We start from the raw sequence: 20,870 nt of genomic DNA, 5'->3' as shown, positions 1-20,870 counted from the left end.
AAAAAGTATAGTTAAAGTTCAATTATGCAGGAGGTCAGTGGTTTAGAAACTAATAAATTTGCAAGCAAAAATGAATTACCAGCAGAAGAGAAGAAGGAAGAAGCAGCTGAAATAAGGTGATGGGTTGCCAGGGAGGAAAGAGTAATGAGCAGTGAAGCTAAAAACATAAGGAAGGCCTAGAGAGGAGAAAAGGAAGAGTGTTAAGGGGAAAAGGGAAATAAGCTTATTACCAAGCAAGTTCCAAGTCAAGGAGAAATAAGAAAAGAGTATCTGAAGATAAAATAAGCCACTTTTAAAAAGTGTAATGATTACACAGGTAACAGGAAAAGCAGTTATTCCACCAATCCAAGTGCTCTATTATCACCACAGATACAGAAGATAAGTAATGATCTGTTGTGTTATCAAAAAAATAGGACTTCTAAGAGATCATCATTTCCTCCGGTCAAATAAGCAGAATTTAAAGAAAGATACTATGAACTTTTTAATGACTAATGCAAGTGCTCATGGCCTTGCCTTAGGAAGGAAAAACCTGCACTAGATTCCATTGTAAAAGTCACATGCATGTGGGTTCCTGCTCAGTGAGTAATGGCTGTTCTGTTTTGACATATACTTTTTTTTTTGTTCAGTAAAAGAAAAAAGGAAAGGAAATGTAAAAATCCTATCATTCATACACTTAAGTACTTTATGTTAATCAGAACACAATTACCATAGTATGTATACACTAACTTTATACTATTAAAATATAATTACAGAAATTCAAATGTCTGTTAAGCAGAAAGAATTAATGTTGAAAGTATTAATACTTGAAAATAATATTCAATTATATTTTTTACACCTCTAAGCTTTATAGCCAACCACTGCATCAAGCTACTTCAGTATTTCCACAAATGCATCATACAGAAGGATTCACACAACATAAATCTGCAACTGCCACAGAAAGACTGTTAATATGAAAAGGAAACAGGAATGTCACAGAAAAGGCATGGACCTTGAATTATTACCTTCAATAGTATAAAACAAAAGTCAGGAAAGAGAACAAACAGAAGCACTAGTAAAAAAACCAACCTTGAAGTATTTAAATTACTACATTTTAAAAAACCAGAAAATGGATCGACTGCTAGGAGAGAAAAACTTGAATTATGGGAAAACAACTAAATGAACAGCCAATCCTCTAGCTATAATGCACTACGTGTGTGACAACTCTGAGGATGCAGAATAGAGGGAGCATGTAAAACAAACAAAATTGAATTCTACTTTTCAATATTGACTGTTACCAGAAAATTTCCAAGCGGAGTTACCTGTTAGCACTATCGTTTGCTGCTTGGATGCTGCTGTCTATTTGCAGGACTGTTTTATAATCAATGTAGGCCTGTCGATATCGCTCCATTGACTCATTTGCCATTGCCCGACGTAGAAGAGGCTTAAGGGAAAATGGCTGAAGCTCTAGAGCTCTGGAGAAAACAAAAAAAATGCAGGACTGAAAAAGAGTAACTGGAATAATAATAGCAATAAAACTATTTTACAATATACACAACTATATCTAACTTTGTGATTTCAGATGGCACTTACAGTAAAATAGCTAAGGAAAATGGGTCTAAGTGGTTCATATTAACACCCTAAATTACACTCAGTTTTGAAACTGTTAGTGCTTCTACACTGCTCTCATCACCTAAGTATGATTAATGTAATGGCACTTCCTTAAGAGCAAAAGCTATTTTTCTTAAGTCATGCCTAGATCTACCAGGATTTCAAGTATATGGAGCTTTTGCTTACACGACTTTCAGTTCTTCTTCCTTAAATAAAAGTATGCACTTAAAAGACCTCTTCAGGAGGACATGAATATACACCTGTCTTTCTCTGGACTTTAGGGTTTTGCCTGTCTTTTGTCTGTTTACATTTCTGATTGTCTACCTGGTAAACACCAAGCTCAACACTGTCCAATCAGAACTCCTTCCCAATACCATGCACTTTCCCAGCAATATGAAGCAGTCCACCAAGGCCTTATTTTATTTCTCAAAGACTACTTTTTTTTTCAATCAATGATTCTCGCTAAAGAGAGACAAACTTTTGAAGTAGTGAAATTAAGAGGAGTCTAGACAATTTGATTTCACGATGTCATTAAGCAATCCAGACTGAGATGTCCCTGATCCAACTTTCTGTTACAGGTAGGGTCAGCTCCAAGATCAGACAAGGCTGCTCGGAGCTGGACACAGCTAGGCCTTGAAAACCTCCAAGGGAATCTCTGTCCATCATCTCTGGGCAACCTGTTGCAATGCCAAGCACTGTTCATGGGGAGAACGTTTCTCCTAATACACCATTCCAAACGTTGTGTGGTTCTATTTTCATCTGTTGCCTTTTGTGTCCCACAGTTCACTGCCTGAGTGAGCCAGGATCCATCCTCCAGATAATCTCCTCATAGATGCTGGCAGGCTGCTGTTAGGATCCCTGGAAGCTGTTCTCCTTTAAGCTGAACAAACCCAGCTCCCTCAGCCTCTCCTCTCCAAGTTAGTGCTCCAGAGTTCACAACCACCTCTGTAACACTTCACTGAACTCACTCCAAGTGATCCCTGTCTTTCTTGTATGGGAGGCTGAAAACCAACAGTTTATCACAGTGTTGTCTAAGAAGTATGGAGTATGAGGGGATATTCCCTTCCTTCAACCCACTGGCTGTGCTTCTGTTTATATGCCCAGCAGGCTGGACTTCTCAGCTCTAAATTGGCTTTGCACCATTACTCCTCCTAAAGCTAGAGGAATTATGATTTCTAGACTAAACACTTCCAATCTGCAGTAATAAATACTTTAAATTTTCAGTATCTCTTGATGTTGCTGACTGCATTTGAAAAATACAACTGCGCACAACATCATAATCCCTACAAAACGTCTGCAAAAATGCTTGACATTCTGTAACTCAGAAGAATATTAACATACTTTCAGGTTCCTAACCCCAAGAATGAAGGAAAAAAACAACCATAAACAAACATAGGGAAAGACAACTCTGCTTGAAGAACAGTATCAGTGGGAATGGAAAATCACATTTCCAGGGCAGGATGCAAAGACAACACAGCAAGGGACGATACCACACTACAGTCCTTAATAAATTAACATTAGTGCATAGGGGCACTTCTTTCCCTCTCTGTAACAAGAATCAAAGGTACTCCAAATCACAGTTTTGAGAACATACACTTCTATGCCCCAAATAGCTAAAACTTAATAAAAGATAAATCTCCAATGCTTATTTTCTAACACAAATATTAACACTACATAATTTTCTACTTTGAAATTAAGTAACCTATTTGTAAATAATCCATTATATTGTGTTGCCTATGAAAGAATTATTTGACATTGCCTAATTTACATGTGTTTTCAGGTTTGCAGTTCTGCTTCCCAGAAGTTCCTAAATGATTTCTACCTCTGTATTATTTATACCACTAAGCATCACAGGTCCTTGTGCATCCAGGAAATATGCATGACATTAAGAACACTATCATTAAGTACTAAGGAAAAAAAAGCTTCTAACTGGTAAGAATACAAAACCTAAAATCTTTGTATTTCTGATTTCAGCTGAAGTCTTACATACTTCAAACTTCCTAAACAGAAAAATGTGATGGCTCTTAAGTACGCCATCCTGGCCAGCTGTCTGTGGTCCTGCATCTACTTAAACAAAATACTGTTAATGAGTCTTTTTTTTTTAGAAAACTTATTCTATCAGGTAGAATATATACACTAAGTTAAATGTCTTGTTACTATAAAGGAACGTGCATATTTTATTTTTAGTTTTGGAGGGCTTTTTTAACAGCTGGCTTCTGCTGTACAAAAAGCTCAACGGATTAATATGATTTCTAATGCTTTTAAGGTACTTTTTTGCACCTTTGCACCTTAAGCCTGTAAGCACATTACAAACTAAATCTATGAAAATATTAAAAAAAACCCAAACCATCAGAAATACTGTAATAATTTAGTGGGATACTGTGTTTGGAAGTTACTGAAGGTGTCTGATCTCCTCTAACTCCTGTATCCTTAAAAGCCACAATAAGCAGAAAGGATTTTGGCTCAATTCCTAAACAACTGTAATTACTGTTTATAACTATGCTAAGTATATATTAAAAAACCCCAAGCCAAAACAACAAACCAAACACAGAACACACACACATACACCATACACGTGCTCAAAAGCAGTTTTCAGTACTGTGATAAGCACTTGGCTTAACAAAGCTTTTACATATGAGTTACTGCAGAACACCATTGTAAGCCTGCTTTTGTATTAAAAATTCGAATCCTGCTACGCATTTCTATGTACGCAATAAGCTTAAAAACTGCCCTTACACAGTAAGACGGTAAGTTAGAATTTATTAATTTCCTAGTTTCCATACGATTGTTTACATAAGAAACAAAGGTATCTGTCATTTCAACAGGGAATCAGACTTTATTGGTACTGCTCTGAGTCACACAGCACTAGCAATATATCAGTTAAATTGTTTAATCATCACCAGGAATGTTGTTCTACATACGAGGTGAGGTTTCAATTTACCTGTTACAATCCTGAATGCAGTCACTGCAGTTCCCTTCTTTGAGGTAACACGCTGCTCTGTTTGAGTACAAGATACTTAAATCCTCTGGACTTTGTTCTCCTAAAAGAAGTTACAATTAAAATCAAGTAGCATTACTAAAATTACACTCAAGAATTAAAGACTTGCATACTCCAAGTTGCACTGTGGTGATGCAGCTTGCTGACGCTGCAAAGCCGTAAAGAGCTTTCTTTTATCATGTCACCTAGAATATGTAAGTATTCAAACATAAATAAATACCAACAGCTCTACCCCAAGAAAATTAAAGTATTTTTTCACCCATTCTCCTATATTTTCTGTCACGTGAATTGCTGTCTACTGAAACGACAGAAGATTTACCGTGCAGTAACGCCTGTCAAAAATCCATGGCAGGCTGAATTAGTTCACTTCCAGTTCTTTTAAATCATCTGAACAGCTCTACATTGAGGTAAAAGGTATTACACTCACCAAGACCAATGACACATTCAATTGCTTCCGAGTATCTGAGCACAGCTTCTCCAAACTGCCCACTCTTAAATAACTCGTTTCCTTCACTTTTCAGTTTCGCTGCAGTAGGAGGAAGTGAAGTGGAACTGCCACCACCAGCCGCCTGAGACCCTTCTCCATGCGATCTGGAAATCTCCTCAGCTTCGGAGCTTTCACTCTTCTCATCACTGCGTACATAGCCATTAACTTCACCCTCACGGTCTGACAAATGCTTCCCTGATTTCTTCTCTGCCGCGCCTTTTTTCGCTCCGCTCTCAGAGGACTCCTTGTTCTTGTGTGCCTCTCTGTCGTGCCCCTTGCCGCCCTTGCCGTGGGACTTTCTGTGCGCGTTGCCCATCGCGGGCTCCCCGGCTGCCGCCTGCGCTGCTGGCGCGGCGGAGGCTGCAGGGCGTTAATGAGCCTGGTTAGAACCGCATCATCAGAGCGAACTATCGGCCCGCCGCGACAGGGGGGTGCCGCACGGGGACACCGACCCAGGGCTGCACAAATCCCAGCGCTAGGAGGGATTAGCTGCCTCAGAAAACACTTCGCGGGACACAAAAAGTTCCTGCTTAAAAGTAACTTGCAATTGTTATTGAGAAGGGATTCCTATGAAAGCTCATTGCTCCTTGCTGGGCACAGAGAACCCCTGTCCTGAGGTGTCAGAATGGTACAGAGCTCACCTTGACATTAACTCTTTACACACCGCCTAGTACAAAACGGACACTTTGATTTGCCGTGACCAAATCAAGATTGCTTGCATGTTAAAAGTAGATCACAAGCTAACAAACCAATAGCGTTAGACACTTCAAAACTCTCCTCAAATATAGCATAGAATAGGCGGGAAAAAGGTTAAAAATCTTCCTCAAGAAGACTTCATTTAAGCATGTAAAAAATCCTTTTATGTATACTTGTGATCATTCAACTTCCACTTTTATCTATTACAAATTTATTCTGGAAAAATCACAGGATAAAGGTATTAGACAATAACATCTCTATATTCCTTATTCAGCTGAATTCCTAGCAGATTACGACTGCAGTATTCAAATACAGATTTCTGCAGAGCCACACTCGTGATACTACTGGTCACAGAAAGACAACTGTCTTTTAGTACTATGAAGATGTTACCTTGTCCTTCCCTTAACTTGATGGATTTATCTACCCAACAGAATTTTTTCATATCTTGGAGTGATACTTTCGATTGACTTTAACAAAACATCTGAAGCTGAGTCAATATGGATGAACTCCAGAGGTTCCAAATGAAATAAATACTTTTTTGAAACACACAAAATGTTACTGAAATCAAACTGAACAGGATGGGAAAGCATAAGATTTGTAGAAACAACAGATCCTCTAGTGCCTAACAGAGAAAAAGCTCCAACCTCCACCTAACCATGGTCCCTGTTTTGAAATACCAATTGGTGGTGCCAAATATGCCAAAAAGTTTTAAAGTCTATTTGATACAGAGACTGGTGGTAAAAGGCTTGCTGGGCAGATGAATGAAGACAGCAGTGTATCAACAGCTTCCTTAAAATACATGCCAAAATACTTTCACTTTACATACACCAAAACAGAAAAAAAAAAAAATTAAATGCCACAGACAAACAGATTGATAGGACAAGCTTTCACAAAACATAGAAATACTCTCAAAGAGCATCTTAACTTCTAGAGACAAAGCAAAAGCAAGGCAGGCACATAATATGTGATGTGAATCTCATTAATGCGAACATCACTTCCTGAATATGGGAGGAAATTTCCTCAAGATGAGGTGCACAGCACCAGTCCCAGATTAAACAGGAAATATTTATAGCATTTGGAGTCTGGAGTCCCCATGACTATAAGAATACTGATAGTTACCTGGTTTAGCTGCTGGGTAGTGCTAATTGGTTAAATATTTCAGGTCTGAGTAAACAGCATGCAAAACATTGTACAGATATACTTCTCAAATGTAATTCTCATTGTCCTTTAGTTTCAGTGTTTATAAACAATGTTCCTGTATTGGTCTCTACAGAAAAATGTATTCATGAAAGCAGTATTCTGGGCTAAAAAAAACCCCAACACTTCTGAACTTTACTTAAAGAAAACTCAACTCTTCAGAGCTAAAGAAAACAAAAAGTATTTTGATTTTTTTCCCAATCTCTAAATTGTGGGTTTAGTAGGAATGCATTAGGCTTACCAACTAGAATGGGGAATAAATGTGACTACATGACTGGACTACATGGACTACTGGACTGCCTGTGACTACAGGACTAGATGTATATAGAAGACATAAAAAGTTTAGTCTAACTTATTGCTGTTAGGTTCAAAGAACACTTTTTTTCATTAATTGAACTGAATTAATATTTGTTTCCAGTTGTACAAGAAAATGCAGAGTAATCTATGAAAATGCTTACCACTTAAATCTCAGAAATGCTTATGTATATCACAGGAACACAGATGCCATTGGTGTCAGTTGACAATCTTCCCTATGTTTAAAAGCCTAACCTTTCATCAACAGAATGAGAGTCTTCCTATGGAGCTAGAAGGCACACAGTCATCTGAATGCTCACAATGGAAAACAACTCCAAATTAACTGATATTTAAGACTAAGGACATGTTGCACCCTTTCTTCCAAGGCTTTAGCAAAGGAGATTTGGAAAAATGTATTTTCCCTAATCTTGTGTGCAAATAATAAGTTATTGTATCACACATATACAGTCCAAAATTCACGACTAAGCTGGAAAACCCACAGACTGATTAAATTTCAAGGTAAAATACAGAAGACATAAAAGTCGCAGCTGTGATGCCACGACACCTTAAAGAACCAACAGAACCAACAGAAAGGAGAAGGCTGAAACCAACCTAGGGATATTAGTCTGTTGCAGGTTGGAACCCAGACATGCAGCTGAATCTAAAAACAACGTGCCAATGCAAGCCTTCATAGCCCCTGCTGCCTCACTTCCTCCTGCAAACCAGGGATTCTGATTATGCTAGTAGCTTCATCTCAGCAGCCCTGCAGTTAGTCACACACTAATCCAGGAATGGGAGATACTCTTCAACTGCTTGTAAACTACATACAGTACAAGAATTACATGTTGTTCACCTCTAATATAAACTGTCAGAGGACAGAGATTACCTCTTAGAATAAAAAACAATAGTGAATGTTTGTTAACATCTGTAATTTTTGTTTTGGAAACTAATTACACTTGATCATTTTTACACCCTTTGGTGCAAGCATGGGAAGAAAAATGCAGAAGAAAAACGTGCTGGTGGGAAGGCAGGAAAGCCATGGGAGAGAAAGATCTCAGGAACACAAAATGTTCTCTAACACCAGAAGAAATTTTTAACTGGGTCCACAGCAAAGGACAGGTGTAAAATTACACAGGGCACAGGAAAGTAGGTGATTTATAGCAACAGTTCCATTTGTCTCTCTTATGCCCATTTTAGAAGGAATTACAAAAATGTGTAGTAAAACTGGATTCTAGATTTCATACTCAGTAGTCAATGTAATTTTAGGCTTCAAACAGGCAAAATTCTTTGCAAGAAAATATGGATGAATTGTGTGAATTAACATTACAATCTCAAAGACAGCAATTTTTTCCCTAAGGTTAAAATAAAATAGAAAATGATATGACATTACTTTTATCTCCACCACGTCTTTCACATTCTTCTGAATTTTCCCTTCTTTCTTCACTACTTTCTGAATCCTCTAGCTCTTGAATAAGTATTCTTTTTCCTTTGCCTTGAGGCTCAGATCCATGCTTTAAACCTTTCAGTTTCTCTTCAGCCTCTAGCAGACTTTTCTACAGAAGAGAAAGAAAGAGCAATAGCAGAAGCCTTTTTTATTATGTACATAAATTACAATTTATATACAGCAAATATATTCTGTTAAATAATCCATGTAAGATCTCGAAGATCTATCAAGCTAAGTGCCAATATAAAAAGAGGGTAAATAAATGTGAACTTTCCAAGAGTCAGCATCAAACCAAGACTAGTGGTCAATTTCTGTCCCTCTCACAAGAGATAGACACAAGATATCTTCCCATCTTTGTGCGAAGATACCACACAAATAAATAAATACTTTTCTTGAATGCACTGCTTAAGCAAAAAAACACAAACAAAAAAAACCCAAACCAACAACAAAAAACCCACAAACCTAAACTGAAAGGAAAAAAATGTAGATGTATCATTGTGAGATCTGGCATGATCTACTAAGAAGAAACATGGAAAACAGGTTCTGTGGAGAATCTCCAAAAACGCCTAAAATCAAAATCAAAATTTATGCTATGGAGAATCTGATGTCAGATGGACATCTGACCAAGAAACATAACTGAGAGAACCAGAACCAAGAGAAAACAGTCTCTTAACAGTGTAGCAGAAGGACACTGTTGAATAATAAGCTTTGCTCCTTTTGTAAGAGCTGCAATTAGCTGATCAAACAGCTTCTCATTCCATAACATTTTTCCATTACTCAAAAAAACACCTTTAACTGCACTTAGAATCATAAAGGTTGGAAGAGACCTTTAAGACCAAGTCCAACTGTTAACCCAGCACTATCACTGTAACCTATAAACCACTTAACCACTTTAGACTGTCAGAGCAGAGTAAGGCACACCCAACATGATGAGCTATTCCAAATGTAGCTCAACACTGTGCAAGGAAGTGCCATCTCAGAACTTCCTGTCTCAAGATAAAGAACACAACCAAGCAAAGATTCACATGGACAAAATACCTTGAATTGCAGTTACTGACAACCAATTCACTTTTATATTAGTGATTCTGGATATAAACATGCACTCTGCTTATCTTCCATATATTCATATTTAGCACAAGAGGATTTTGAAGATCCTCCATGCAATAAGAAACTTGAAAAAATGCCCTGCCAAGCACTTGTCATTTCCAGATGTGCCAGACAAGGCATAATAGCTGGCATGGATATGGACAAAGTACAGACATCTGCTTTCAGCTACAAAAGCACTTCTCAGCAAAGCAACTACTGGAAGAGTGTACTCAAAATGACTAACTATGTCTGGTATCATAAGAAGTCTCAGCACAGCCTATTTGAAACACCTTTTCACAACTATTGTAGATTTTGTCATCACAGACTCACACGCTATTTAGCGATTCAGTCTTATAAACAGAAAAAAAGACGACCAAAATTTCTTTTAGAACTCAGATCTAGAGACATTGTAATTCCTTGGCTGATGTGAAATTTAGGAACTATTCTGGACAGGAATTTACCTCTAGGAAGACCCTAAAAGGGATAAATGCTGTATGTGGTGAATTTGACACGAGGCTTGTACCACTTTCACTGGTTCAAGCAATAGCGGTGATCAAGTAACTCCATGGAAAGAAGCAGTGATCAGCAAGCTGCTAGTAGCTTACAATATGCCACCAGCAAGAGCTGGACAGATTTCCAAGGGTGAGACAATTGCACAGCATCCACAAGTCATATGTAAAAAAATTGGGAGGGTAGTAGTATGACAGACTCATAATTAACACATAAAGGGCAGTTTACTATCAAAACTGCCCAGTACTGAAGATTCTCAGGACATACAGAGTCGAAATGCAAGGACTGTTCTAACCTGCAAAACACCCCTAAGACACCAGTGAAAGGACATAAACCAATCCTCTCCTAAACAGAAGTACTAGTAGTACAAGGACCACATCCTGACCTTGATTTTCAAAGAAAGCATCGGGTTTTCTTTGATCCAAAATTGATTATGAAGGGTCCAGATTTACCAGAAGGTATGAAAGGCTTTTCATTCTACCCTGGAGATGAGAAATGAGGATTTGTAACACCATTCTGAAGCAATGACAGAAACCAGCTCCTCTCCTTTTGGGTCAACTTTACCACTACAACAACAAAAGCTTAGCATCACTGTTGAATTTTTCTTTTCATTATGTGTCAAACTTAAATGCACCTATCCCAATGGACCTTTTCAAGTGAAATTTCCAAATAGCTTTGATCAGCTAAAACACTAATACTGTAAGCATATTCAGCAGAAAAAAATTTTAGGCACCTAAATTACGTTAATAGAGAAGATTTTTCCTTGCAATTAAGTCCTGAACAGAAGATCTGGCCAAATTTAAGTACCTAATTTCCACCAGATGTGGTCTTGGTAAACAGATCAATGGCAAAGCAGCTTGAGTGTGTCCTCAAAACTCACAGTTAAATCAAACAACATAAACTGTACTCAATTTACGCTACAACTGCATACAATGTCTTTCTAGCCGTATTCAACTCACTGATCTTTACCTTAGCTATAGAGTTTTCTGGTTCCACAGACAACACTTTATTCAGATCCTCTATAGCTGTCTGGTAATTCTGCAGCTGACTGTGTACAGTGGCACGACGCATCAAAGCTACAAAAGAACAAAGTGTACTATTTATGTATTTAAAGTATGAAGTGAATAAAAGTACACTATTTTTTCTAGACATACTAAGTGTAATTATGCAGCTTTAAAATTCTGCACTTACTTTTACATTAACTGTTCTCTTGCTAATTTTTACTGATGCAATTTCACATTACATCCTTTGAGACAGCAATCAAGAATTGTGAAGCACCTTTTCATAGTTTTCAAATTTTCCCCCTCCGCCCAGGCAAACACAGCTAGCTGCATTCAAGTCCTTGACTTCAGAAAGGAATAAATCAGCAACTTTGATTGTTTCCATGTCGCTTCTAACTAATTTGTAATTCAGTATGGGCTTTATGGAAACACTGCACTGCACGAATACAGGAGGGCTTATAGTTATATGAAAAACATGCTGCCATGTAAGAATTCCCATTACAGATCAACAGGATGAACAGCATAAAACTTTGCTAACCCCCAAAGAACCATTAAAATTGGTTTGGGGAGCTACACTATTTCCTTATTTGTACTTAGACCTGATCTAAAGCTCAGTTAAGTCAACTAACTACATGTACCATTTTATTGCTAGAAATAAAAAAAACACATTGAATAGCAATTTTATTTTCTACTTTACCTTTTATGTTGCCAGGTTCCATATCCAGTACCTTCTCACAATCCTGCAAAGCACTGTCCCAGTCCTGAAGTTTGATTTCTGCTTGAGCTCTGTTATTATATGCAGCTGCAGTTGGTATTACTGATATACTCCTAAAAGAAAGGGAATATTGACCATGTTAGACTCATAGCTAGAAAACCTGAATCTAGAAACATTTCACTACTGGAAGCTGAAAACACTATTATAGCAATATTAATACTGGTATTCTAACCACAGTAGTGGTTAGAAACTCCCTCCTCTGAGACCACAGGCAACCACCCACCAATTAGATTTACTGTCTTCAGAGGTCTGTTGCTTGCCAGGGCCTAGGCCTGAGATGTTGCAGAGAAGATGCCATGGCTCATCACTTAACACTACTACCTCTTCCTGCCATCCATGTAGACTCCAACAAAACTGCCAAATGAAACCTTTGAGAATATGAAGAGTAACTACACAGCTCTGGGGGTTAAGATGATCATGAGGCGGGGAAGAGGAGAACACATGGGATTCTCCTTGATCTTGCTTGTAGAATGGAAAGACTTAGGTAGCAGTGGATGAACTGTCCAGGTCAATGTCTGGCTGGTAGCATAGGTAGGACTTTACCTACGGTAACAACAGGATCATCTCTGAGGAGCAAGGACAGCTAGGATGCAGACAACAAAATGGTGTAAGGGAATCTTTGCCAACAACCTTGCTAATGTAGCAAGGACAATCCTAAACTGTGTTCACTGGAGAGAGCAGCAATGGAAGTAAGTGCCTGGGGGACAGCACACTGCAATAGACTCACACTTTTCTTGTGAAAAAAACATGGTTAAGTGCACTCTCAAGTGCTTGTCCACAAATGCACAATGCATGGGAAACAAAAAAAGGATAAAAGGTCTGTGCAGCTATGATCCCAGTGGGATGACAGATATGGTGGGATAATCTGTGCATGCTCTTTAGAAGAAAGACTGGGAGGGTGAGGAAGAAGAGGAGATGCATTCTAGTCTAAGCAGCAATTAAATGTGTGAAAGTTTGTCTTGGAACAGGCAGGAGTCTGACAAGCTGGTCAAGAGAGCCAGTGAGTAAGAATAAGAGGTCAGACTTTATGTTTTCCATTTTAGCCATATACTGATAATCCCTTCAGATTATTAACAATTCACTCCAAAATATTTTACTTAAATGTTTTTAAATATAGGAGATTTCAGACAGGATTAGAAAAGTGACTAGTTAGAACAGCATGGTGCCAATATCATACATTTCAAAAGGCATACAATGCCCCATGGGGGTCAAATATGGAAAAAATCTCCATTAGAAAGGATTCTGCCTATCCTTAGTAATTAGTACCTTATTTATCTTTGAAAAGCAGACATTTTTACTTGTTTTTATCTTATGTATTTGCATTTTATTTACTGTACATGGAATGTACAGTACAGCTAGACTTTCTTATCTTTGTGTAAAAAACCCAAACAAAACAAGAAAGATTATATACATATCTATCTATATGTATCAGCAACCTCCACGCTAACTTTCATAAGCTGTTCTACAAAACCCTGCCTCCTTCTGTGACAGTATGAATGATATTGTCATAAACATAAATCTGTTAAATATTTATTTTATTGCTGTTCCACACTGTTTCTATTAATTATTTTCTCCATACTTGTCTGCACTGACCACAAATGCATTACCATTCTCCTACTTTTTTCAAGGTTATCCCACTATAATATCATAGCCCATGAATTATCTTCACATCTCATCTCACACTAGTGTCATATCATTACCCTCAGTTTACACTGGTAATTAATACCCCAGGATTTGTATGTACTCTAAGTTTCTGAATGACAACTTTGACACTTCTGCATTCTGGTTTTTTTAAGTCCTTACCATTTCAAAGCATAGAGTTAAATTACATTTGTAACTAATTCAGTTTCTCAATACTCTGCTTATTCTTTTATTTTTATAAAGATGCCCTTGAATCTCAATGGTTTGAAAAATCTGAAGAATTTGTGACACCTGCAGATTGCATTCCATCACTATCTAGCCCCTTCTCTTCCTGATAAATAAAAATTAATATCAGGATGCATCAGTGCTTTAAATGTTCTTCTGTCAAATCTTTTCGCCCTTTTGAAAATAATCTAATTGTCACTTCTAATTGTTGTTTCAGTAAGAAGTTGCTTCAATTACATTGGTCTAAAAACAACATTCACAAATAAGAGTCATTAAAATAAAAGAACACCATAGTATTTACTCACCGAGTGTAATATATCACTGCTTCCACATAATCGCCAATGGCAAAGGCTTCATTGCCCTTTTCTTTTTCACGAGTAGCAATAAAAATTTTCTCTGTCTTTGTCATTCCTAGCAAAAAAAAAATTTTACACAACAAGAACTAGCAACTTGCACAGATGTAATCAAAACAGTCAGATGAAATACTCTGAATGTAATAGTCTGCATTTTTTTTAAAAGCACATGGCTTACTAAAAGATAAACTTGTATTTTATTTTCTAATAAAACACTAAATTCTTCTGATAGGCATACAATTCAGAGTCCAAGAAAAAAGCAGTTGGATAACCTCCACCATTCATTTATAATACCAGATTTATGCTTTACTTATTTACCTAGTGCTCTCAATTAAACATAAACATTCTTACTGTTTATTAAGCAAGACTAGACTTTTTTCAAACAGGTGACAATCTAATAACTTTTAGCTTCTCTGGGGGCTGAAAAATGAAGGCACTTTATGACACACTTCATCCATTTGTATTCATACTCTACAACACAGTATTACAACTAAAGACAAATTATGTTTTTAAGACATTACCAGTTGTGTCAATTTTCTTTTCAATTACAGGTAGACTTGGCCTACTGAAAAATCTTGCTTTTGAATTACTTTCTTCACAGTCTTCATCAATTTTAGAACATTCCTTTTCCACATCGAACCTTTAATTAATAAATATGACAAGTTTAATAGCATTGCATGGCAAAGCTCCTCAACTGATAGAAAGGTATACTGTATTTCCATTATGAACCAAAGGAAAGGAAATACAGGATGTGTTCAACTATTGGTGACAAAAAAAAATCTCTGCCTCAGCTCCGCACCATCTCCCCCAAAAAAAGACAGATAAAATTTAAGAAACAGCATCATCAGGCTCAGTCCCAGCCCGACCAAAGATTTCTATCAACCTTTGCCAAAATAACTAAGGAACAGCTTCAAAGCAATTTACACAGTAAACCTGAGATAAATAGTCTCAGATACTTCCAAAGGTACTCTGAAGCTGCTTTTGAAAACAGTGTTTAGGAATATATATCAAATAAATATTGCTGCTGTAGTACTGTAAAACAAATACAGTAATAATAAATTCCTACACTATGTAGAAACATTATTCTCACTGCTTTTTTGTATAGGCTGTAATGAAAAATAGCCTTTTCACAATAATCTTGACAGTATGAATAACTTCTTCCTGAAACTGAGATACTATTTTGGAAATTTATCCAATTCAAAACCTTTTCACAGAAGGCTAATTGTTCTCCATTTTGAATCTGATATTCTGCTAGCTTACTTTCACCTATTTATTATAAATTAACCACATCTCAAATAAATGTTTTTAAAATAAGAAGCAAAACATTTTGTTCAGAAATTGCCTAAACAATTATTTCAAAGTTTGGAAATTATGCTCAGAATGTTTTAAAAACATGATATGCTTCTGTTTCAGTATACTCATAATCCAAAATAAATACACTCTATGGGAAAATGCACAAACATTTTCTATGGGAAAATGCACAGAGCATGCTAAAGCACTTAAAGATTGTGTACATAAAAGTGTAAACAAAATCTGCACATCATTGCTTTGGAAAGATACAGCAGCAAGAATAAACAAAAGAATAAATTGTAGCAGAAATTATTTTATAACCTATTTTCTTTGTCCACATTTCAGCAGGAAGACACCAATTTCTGAAATACACATGCATGAAAATAACTGATATGCAAAACTTACGCAGAATGGGGGTTTGTAGGGGCCTTGGGGTATACTTGCATTACCCAAACCCCACAATATCTAGATTTAGCTCCCCATCTACTGCACTGGAAACTTGTGCCTCCTCACTCTGATTCTACAGCATCATATTCCAGATTTCAGGTACTATAGAAAAGCTTCCACCATGTAAAACAGAGAAGTATATGCTTTTCCCTTTCTGTGTTCAACAATCTGGGCGTCAATCTGCCACATAACTTGGGAGAGCAATATTCCACCATTACATGATGCAGATTGTCTTTGTATCAGGGCTCCATCCATTCTAAAAATAGTTACTGTCTAAACCTCTATTATGTGTAATTGCATCTGAGTAAACTGATGCACTTGCCTGAAGCTCATTCTTTGAGGTTAGTGGGGTTCAGTGCAGGAGTAAGTATACATCAGTTTTGTTTTCAATTAAGAACTGTGGCTTTCAATATAGAGAAGACCAAATTGATAAGTCCATGTTAAAAAACCCTTGAACTGCTTTCAAAAATCACATCAATTAAATAATAGATTTTTATTTATTTTTCTGCTGACTTGTGGTATTTCACACAGCTTGTACAAAAGTATAGACTAACTTGTTCTCAACTGTTAGTAACACAATTCATCATTTGCATTTTAACAGAATATTTATTAAGAAAAAAACAAAGTTTCATCTGTGTTACAGTTCCCTAAAATGCTAAACTTAAAACTGTGTTTCTGTAAAATACATCAAGTATGTTCCCTAGTTCAACAAATAAATAAGATTTATTAAAAACTTATATATAAAGGATTTAACATACTTGTCCCATTCACTGTAATCCCGTGGTATGTTTTTCTTGTTTCTTTGTTTGTTTTGCAATTTTTTGTTCTAAAAGAGAAACAAACAACCAGCCTGTAAGACAATTTTTTGCAGTGGAATTCACAGGGGTTTTTTTGGTTTTGTTTCTGCAGTACATATTTTCCAAGTAACCAACACGATTCATGACTAATCTCAGCTCAGTCTTGAAAATGTAATTCGCCTTGCTTTAAAAAAATCTTCATGCATTTCACATATTATTGTAATCTGAGGAACTCTTGAGTCTCACAGTTTCTGTGTGTTGTCCTGTTATGCATCACAGAGGCACTGAGAAAAACTTTCGAATTAGTTATCTTGAGATGCCATCCTCCCAGCCATCCTTTCAATGCAGCAAGAGAGAATTCAGTCTTGGGAAAACCGAGCCTTGTGATCAGGTGTTTGACACTGAGATTGAATCAGTAACTTGGTTTTAGGCTTCCCTTTGCCGGGAGAATTCAATGCACAGATTTTGGTAGTCCCCAGAACCCTCACAACAAACCTACAAATAAATGACTTCAAAGTAGTGTCTGGACTTCTTTTTACTATTTTTCACTTCACTAAAGCAAATTACAAGATTATTTACATTCATTCTAGATTTTAGACAAGCTATATCATTGAGGCTTGCCTTACCTAAAATTTATCTTGAGAACCTGCCTGCAACCATCAGTTCTGACTATCAGATTTGACTGCTTTGTATCTCAACCCATCTCCTACACTAATGGAGTCTAGTTCCATAGCTGTTACCTTTGGAATCTCTTTTACCTCTGTCATATACTTCTTCTATGTCCCTCCCTGCTTGTTGACTTCAAAATACTTAATAACAAGGTGTGGTTCCAAACAGGTATTTCACAGTGGAACAGCCAGTTCAAAATACTCCCATCTACCCTATCTTGGCCATTCAATCCTCCTCTTACCTTGCAATCCACCATTCACTGAGTTAGACCAGTGTAATTCTTTGTAGAATTGCAGATTTACAATTCTCTGGGTTTAAACAAACAATCTGATAGCGATCACAGTACAGTCCCCAAATACCTGTACCAGTTCAATTCAGCATGTGATAAACTGGAACAAAGAAATGACCAGAAGCCTCTTAAACTCGCTTTACCAGTGGTGACACTGTAACAAGGACATACTTCTGCAGCTGGATGTAAACACACAATTTACATAAAGCAAATGTGATCCTTCCTGTAAACACTTCTGACTATCTATAATGTTAGGTTACATGAACTTTTGTAGTATGTAACTTCAGAATTACTCTTAATGTCATGTCTTTCAGGAAGCTAGACAAAATGACAAATATGTTTAGTGATCAGCACATGTTTAGAGGAGGGAACTCCTAAATATGCCTTCCTGAAACATGAGTTATCATTATAGTTGCATCCTTGTGTAAATTACAAATGTACTGATTTAATAAACATAAAATATTTCTTTCAAACCAGAAGTCCTTAATTTAAATTAGCAAAAATATTGAAACTCTCAGAAGAAAACTCAAATGGTACTTACACTGATGCAACTCCAACTTAGGGGGAGAACTGTTGCATGTACATTTAAGGAATAAGGCAGAAACTTTGACTCAAAAATCCACAGTTTTAAAAATTCTAAGTCTCATATTTTTTAAATAATTGTAATCAAGTTGTGGTTCCAACAGAGTCAGGAATTTCTCGATCAGTAATATTTCAGAGCATCTTATCCAAGAGGTTTTGATGAAAAATGTACACTTTCGTGCTGTGGACGTCGGGGGAAAAAAATACCTGTGCCTGTCATCTTTGGTGCCATAACTCACAATGCATGAATCCCACCAGGTTTGAAGCCCAGTGAGCATTTTCTGGACCAAAGATCAACACATGGATTGGCTTCAAGACAGGTGACACAATTTGGCATTGGTTCTCTGGGCCCCTGTGTGCTGCCCTAAGACGTTACTATTCTGTATCAGCTAACCAGTGTTCTTTTTTAGGACAGAGTATCAGAAATAACATGAAGGCTATGTAGATCCTATCACAGTGGATTTTTATAACATAGAACTTGGAATGTATTTTGCATGACCTGGGCTTTACCATGAGGAGTTATCTGAGAAAAGAAATATTTCTGGAATAGTATTAGAAAACCATGTTTGGCAAGAGAACCTAAGCTGAAATCCCATCAATACAGTCTTTTGAATGTGAATAAATTTAAATACATGCTTTAGTTCTCTCCTGGACAAAATGAGGCAGCAAAAATAATAATTATGCAATCTGGACAGTTAAAACAGTTCTGGCAGTGTGATAGGAAAACAGGGGTCTAAGACAGAAATTTTCACATTGTGTTATAAAGGGAGATATTGCATAAACTTAACTCTTCTTCTGTCCATTTTTGGAAAATCCCCCCCCACCCCCCCATTCACACCAATAAAAATAAACACTGTATAGAGTTATAAATTATCAGTACTGAATTAAAACTATACCTACATATAGTATCAGCAAGAAAATCTGATTACAGACAAGACAAGATACTTCTGCTTACCAAATTTGTACCCATTAGTGCAATGCACTGGTTTAGGGTAAATAATGATTTTGAGAATTGGATTAATTGAAAATGCTGAACTTTTTATGCATCAGATCAGATGAACAGTCTCCAACCAAGTAACAACATAAAATTATGGCAGGCTTTGAGCATTTCTTTCTAGCAGAGAGGATAAATTTATCACACCAACTTTAAACTTCACACCACTTACAAAATTGTATTATGCTAGTCTGAAAAATAATTATAGTCTAACTGATTAGCAAAACATGTTTAGAAATTGTAATATGACATACAGCTTTATCAGAAAGAAAGAAAAGAAAGAAAAGCTGATTATGTATATTATTCTTATTATGGGGGTTTTTTTGAGATTTCATGTTACAGGTATAAATTTAGTGTATGCTATACAAACAGCTTTTTATTCACTAAGGATCTACTAGTGATATAACTGTACTTCTGCATAAAATGTTTCAAGCTTCCCTTCTCTCTTCCAGGGCAGGTTACAATTCCTTCAGAGGCCATCTGCTCAGACAAAAGAAATGGAAATCACATACTACAGGTAAAGCATAAAACTATATCTGGCATTCCTAGGTAATAATTCTAACACCTAAACCTTGTACGGAGAACAAAAGCTGAAGAACAAAAGAACAAAATTTGACCTGAAGATTGTTGCATGGTTTAACAGAGAAAAAAAAAAGGTGAATAAATATTTTGTCTTTGAATGGAAAAAAAAAGTGAATAAATATTTTGTCTTTGAATGGGAAAAAAAAAGTGAATAAATATTTTGTCTTTGAATGGAGAACACATCCTCTTTAGTAACACTGTGTATCCTAGATTTCAAGACACTTTCCATCATTTTATGCTTACATTCTAATCTGGATTTACTGAGTTCACGTAGTATTATACTGTTTTCTGGTCTAGCAAACAGTTACACAAGACATGAATCAGGGATAAAACTATAGTGCCACTCTTCATATCAGCAAAATAGGATAGTCAAGAGGAACATACATTGCAAAATATGAAAGAGTACACATTAATTTGAAAAAAAAACCAAAAACCAAAACACAAACCAAACCAAAGCACACCTTAGTCTCAATACTAACCACTTATAAAACATTCACTGGAATTCCCAGCCTCTTTGTATACCACATAACAGAGAGTGCCTAGCTATCTCAAATATCTTGGTCCAACACCTATGTACCACCTGACAATATGTAGTTTCTGACAACACAGGAACACAAATCAGGCATTTTCTGTTATATAATTATTCAATAAAAACAGCAATTAATAAGAAATGTCACATGACCTGTAAGGATCCCTTCATAACATTTCTGACTCACAAACTTCCAAAAAGAACGATGCTTAACGAATTTCTTACAGCAGTGTCCCAGAATTTCGAAAAAAATTTTGAGAATCATACTGAAGTGATCCATGACAATATCTGACAATTAAGAAAAATCCCATCCACGCCTACTTGTCTGCCAATCCCTTCAGCAGCACTGTATTTAATATTAGGAAGAAAAGTTGGTCAGAAAAAAACTGACATCAGC

At 36.5% G+C, this 20,870-nt stretch overlaps 1 protein-coding gene and 1 long non-coding RNA gene across 4 annotated transcripts in view; one reads left to right on the top strand and one right to left on the bottom strand.

Moving 5' to 3' along the window:
- Positions 1–20,870, bottom strand: part of SPAG1 (sperm associated antigen 1) — a 37,453-nt gene that overhangs the window by 13,195 nt on the left and 3,388 nt on the right. For all 3 annotated transcript variants that reach the window (XM_085053308.1, XM_085053309.1, XM_085053310.1), the window contains exons 5-13: positions 16,790–16,857; positions 14,816–14,934; positions 14,247–14,352; positions 11,998–12,128; positions 11,269–11,375; positions 8,650–8,812; positions 5,013–5,432; positions 4,529–4,628; positions 1,299–1,451 (exon numbers count right to left, since the gene is read on the bottom strand). In XM_085053308.1, coding sequence (XP_084909434.1) covers positions 1,299–1,451; positions 4,529–4,628; positions 5,013–5,432; positions 8,650–8,812; positions 11,269–11,375; positions 11,998–12,128; positions 14,247–14,352; positions 14,816–14,934; positions 16,790–16,857 — 1,367 coding nt within the window. The remainder of the gene's footprint in view (positions 1–1,298; positions 1,452–4,528; positions 4,629–5,012; positions 5,433–8,649; positions 8,813–11,268; positions 11,376–11,997; positions 12,129–14,246; positions 14,353–14,815; positions 14,935–16,789; positions 16,858–20,870) is intronic.
- On the top strand, positions 12,409–14,109 carry LOC146442289 (uncharacterized). Its single transcript, XR_014850215.1, has 3 exons — positions 12,409–12,559; positions 12,634–12,764; positions 13,960–14,109. It is a non-coding gene; the product is annotated as an uncharacterized LOC146442289 (long non-coding RNA).

The sequence above is a fragment of the Lichenostomus cassidix genome, chromosome 2 (genome assembly GCF_008360975.1).
Source record: "Lichenostomus cassidix isolate B80296 chromosome 2, HeHo_3.0, whole genome shotgun sequence".
Taxonomy (NCBI): Eukaryota; Metazoa; Chordata; class Aves; order Passeriformes; family Meliphagidae; genus Lichenostomus; species Lichenostomus cassidix.
Note: the sequence above shows the minus strand (reverse complement) of the source record. Positions and strands in the feature narration are given on the sequence as shown.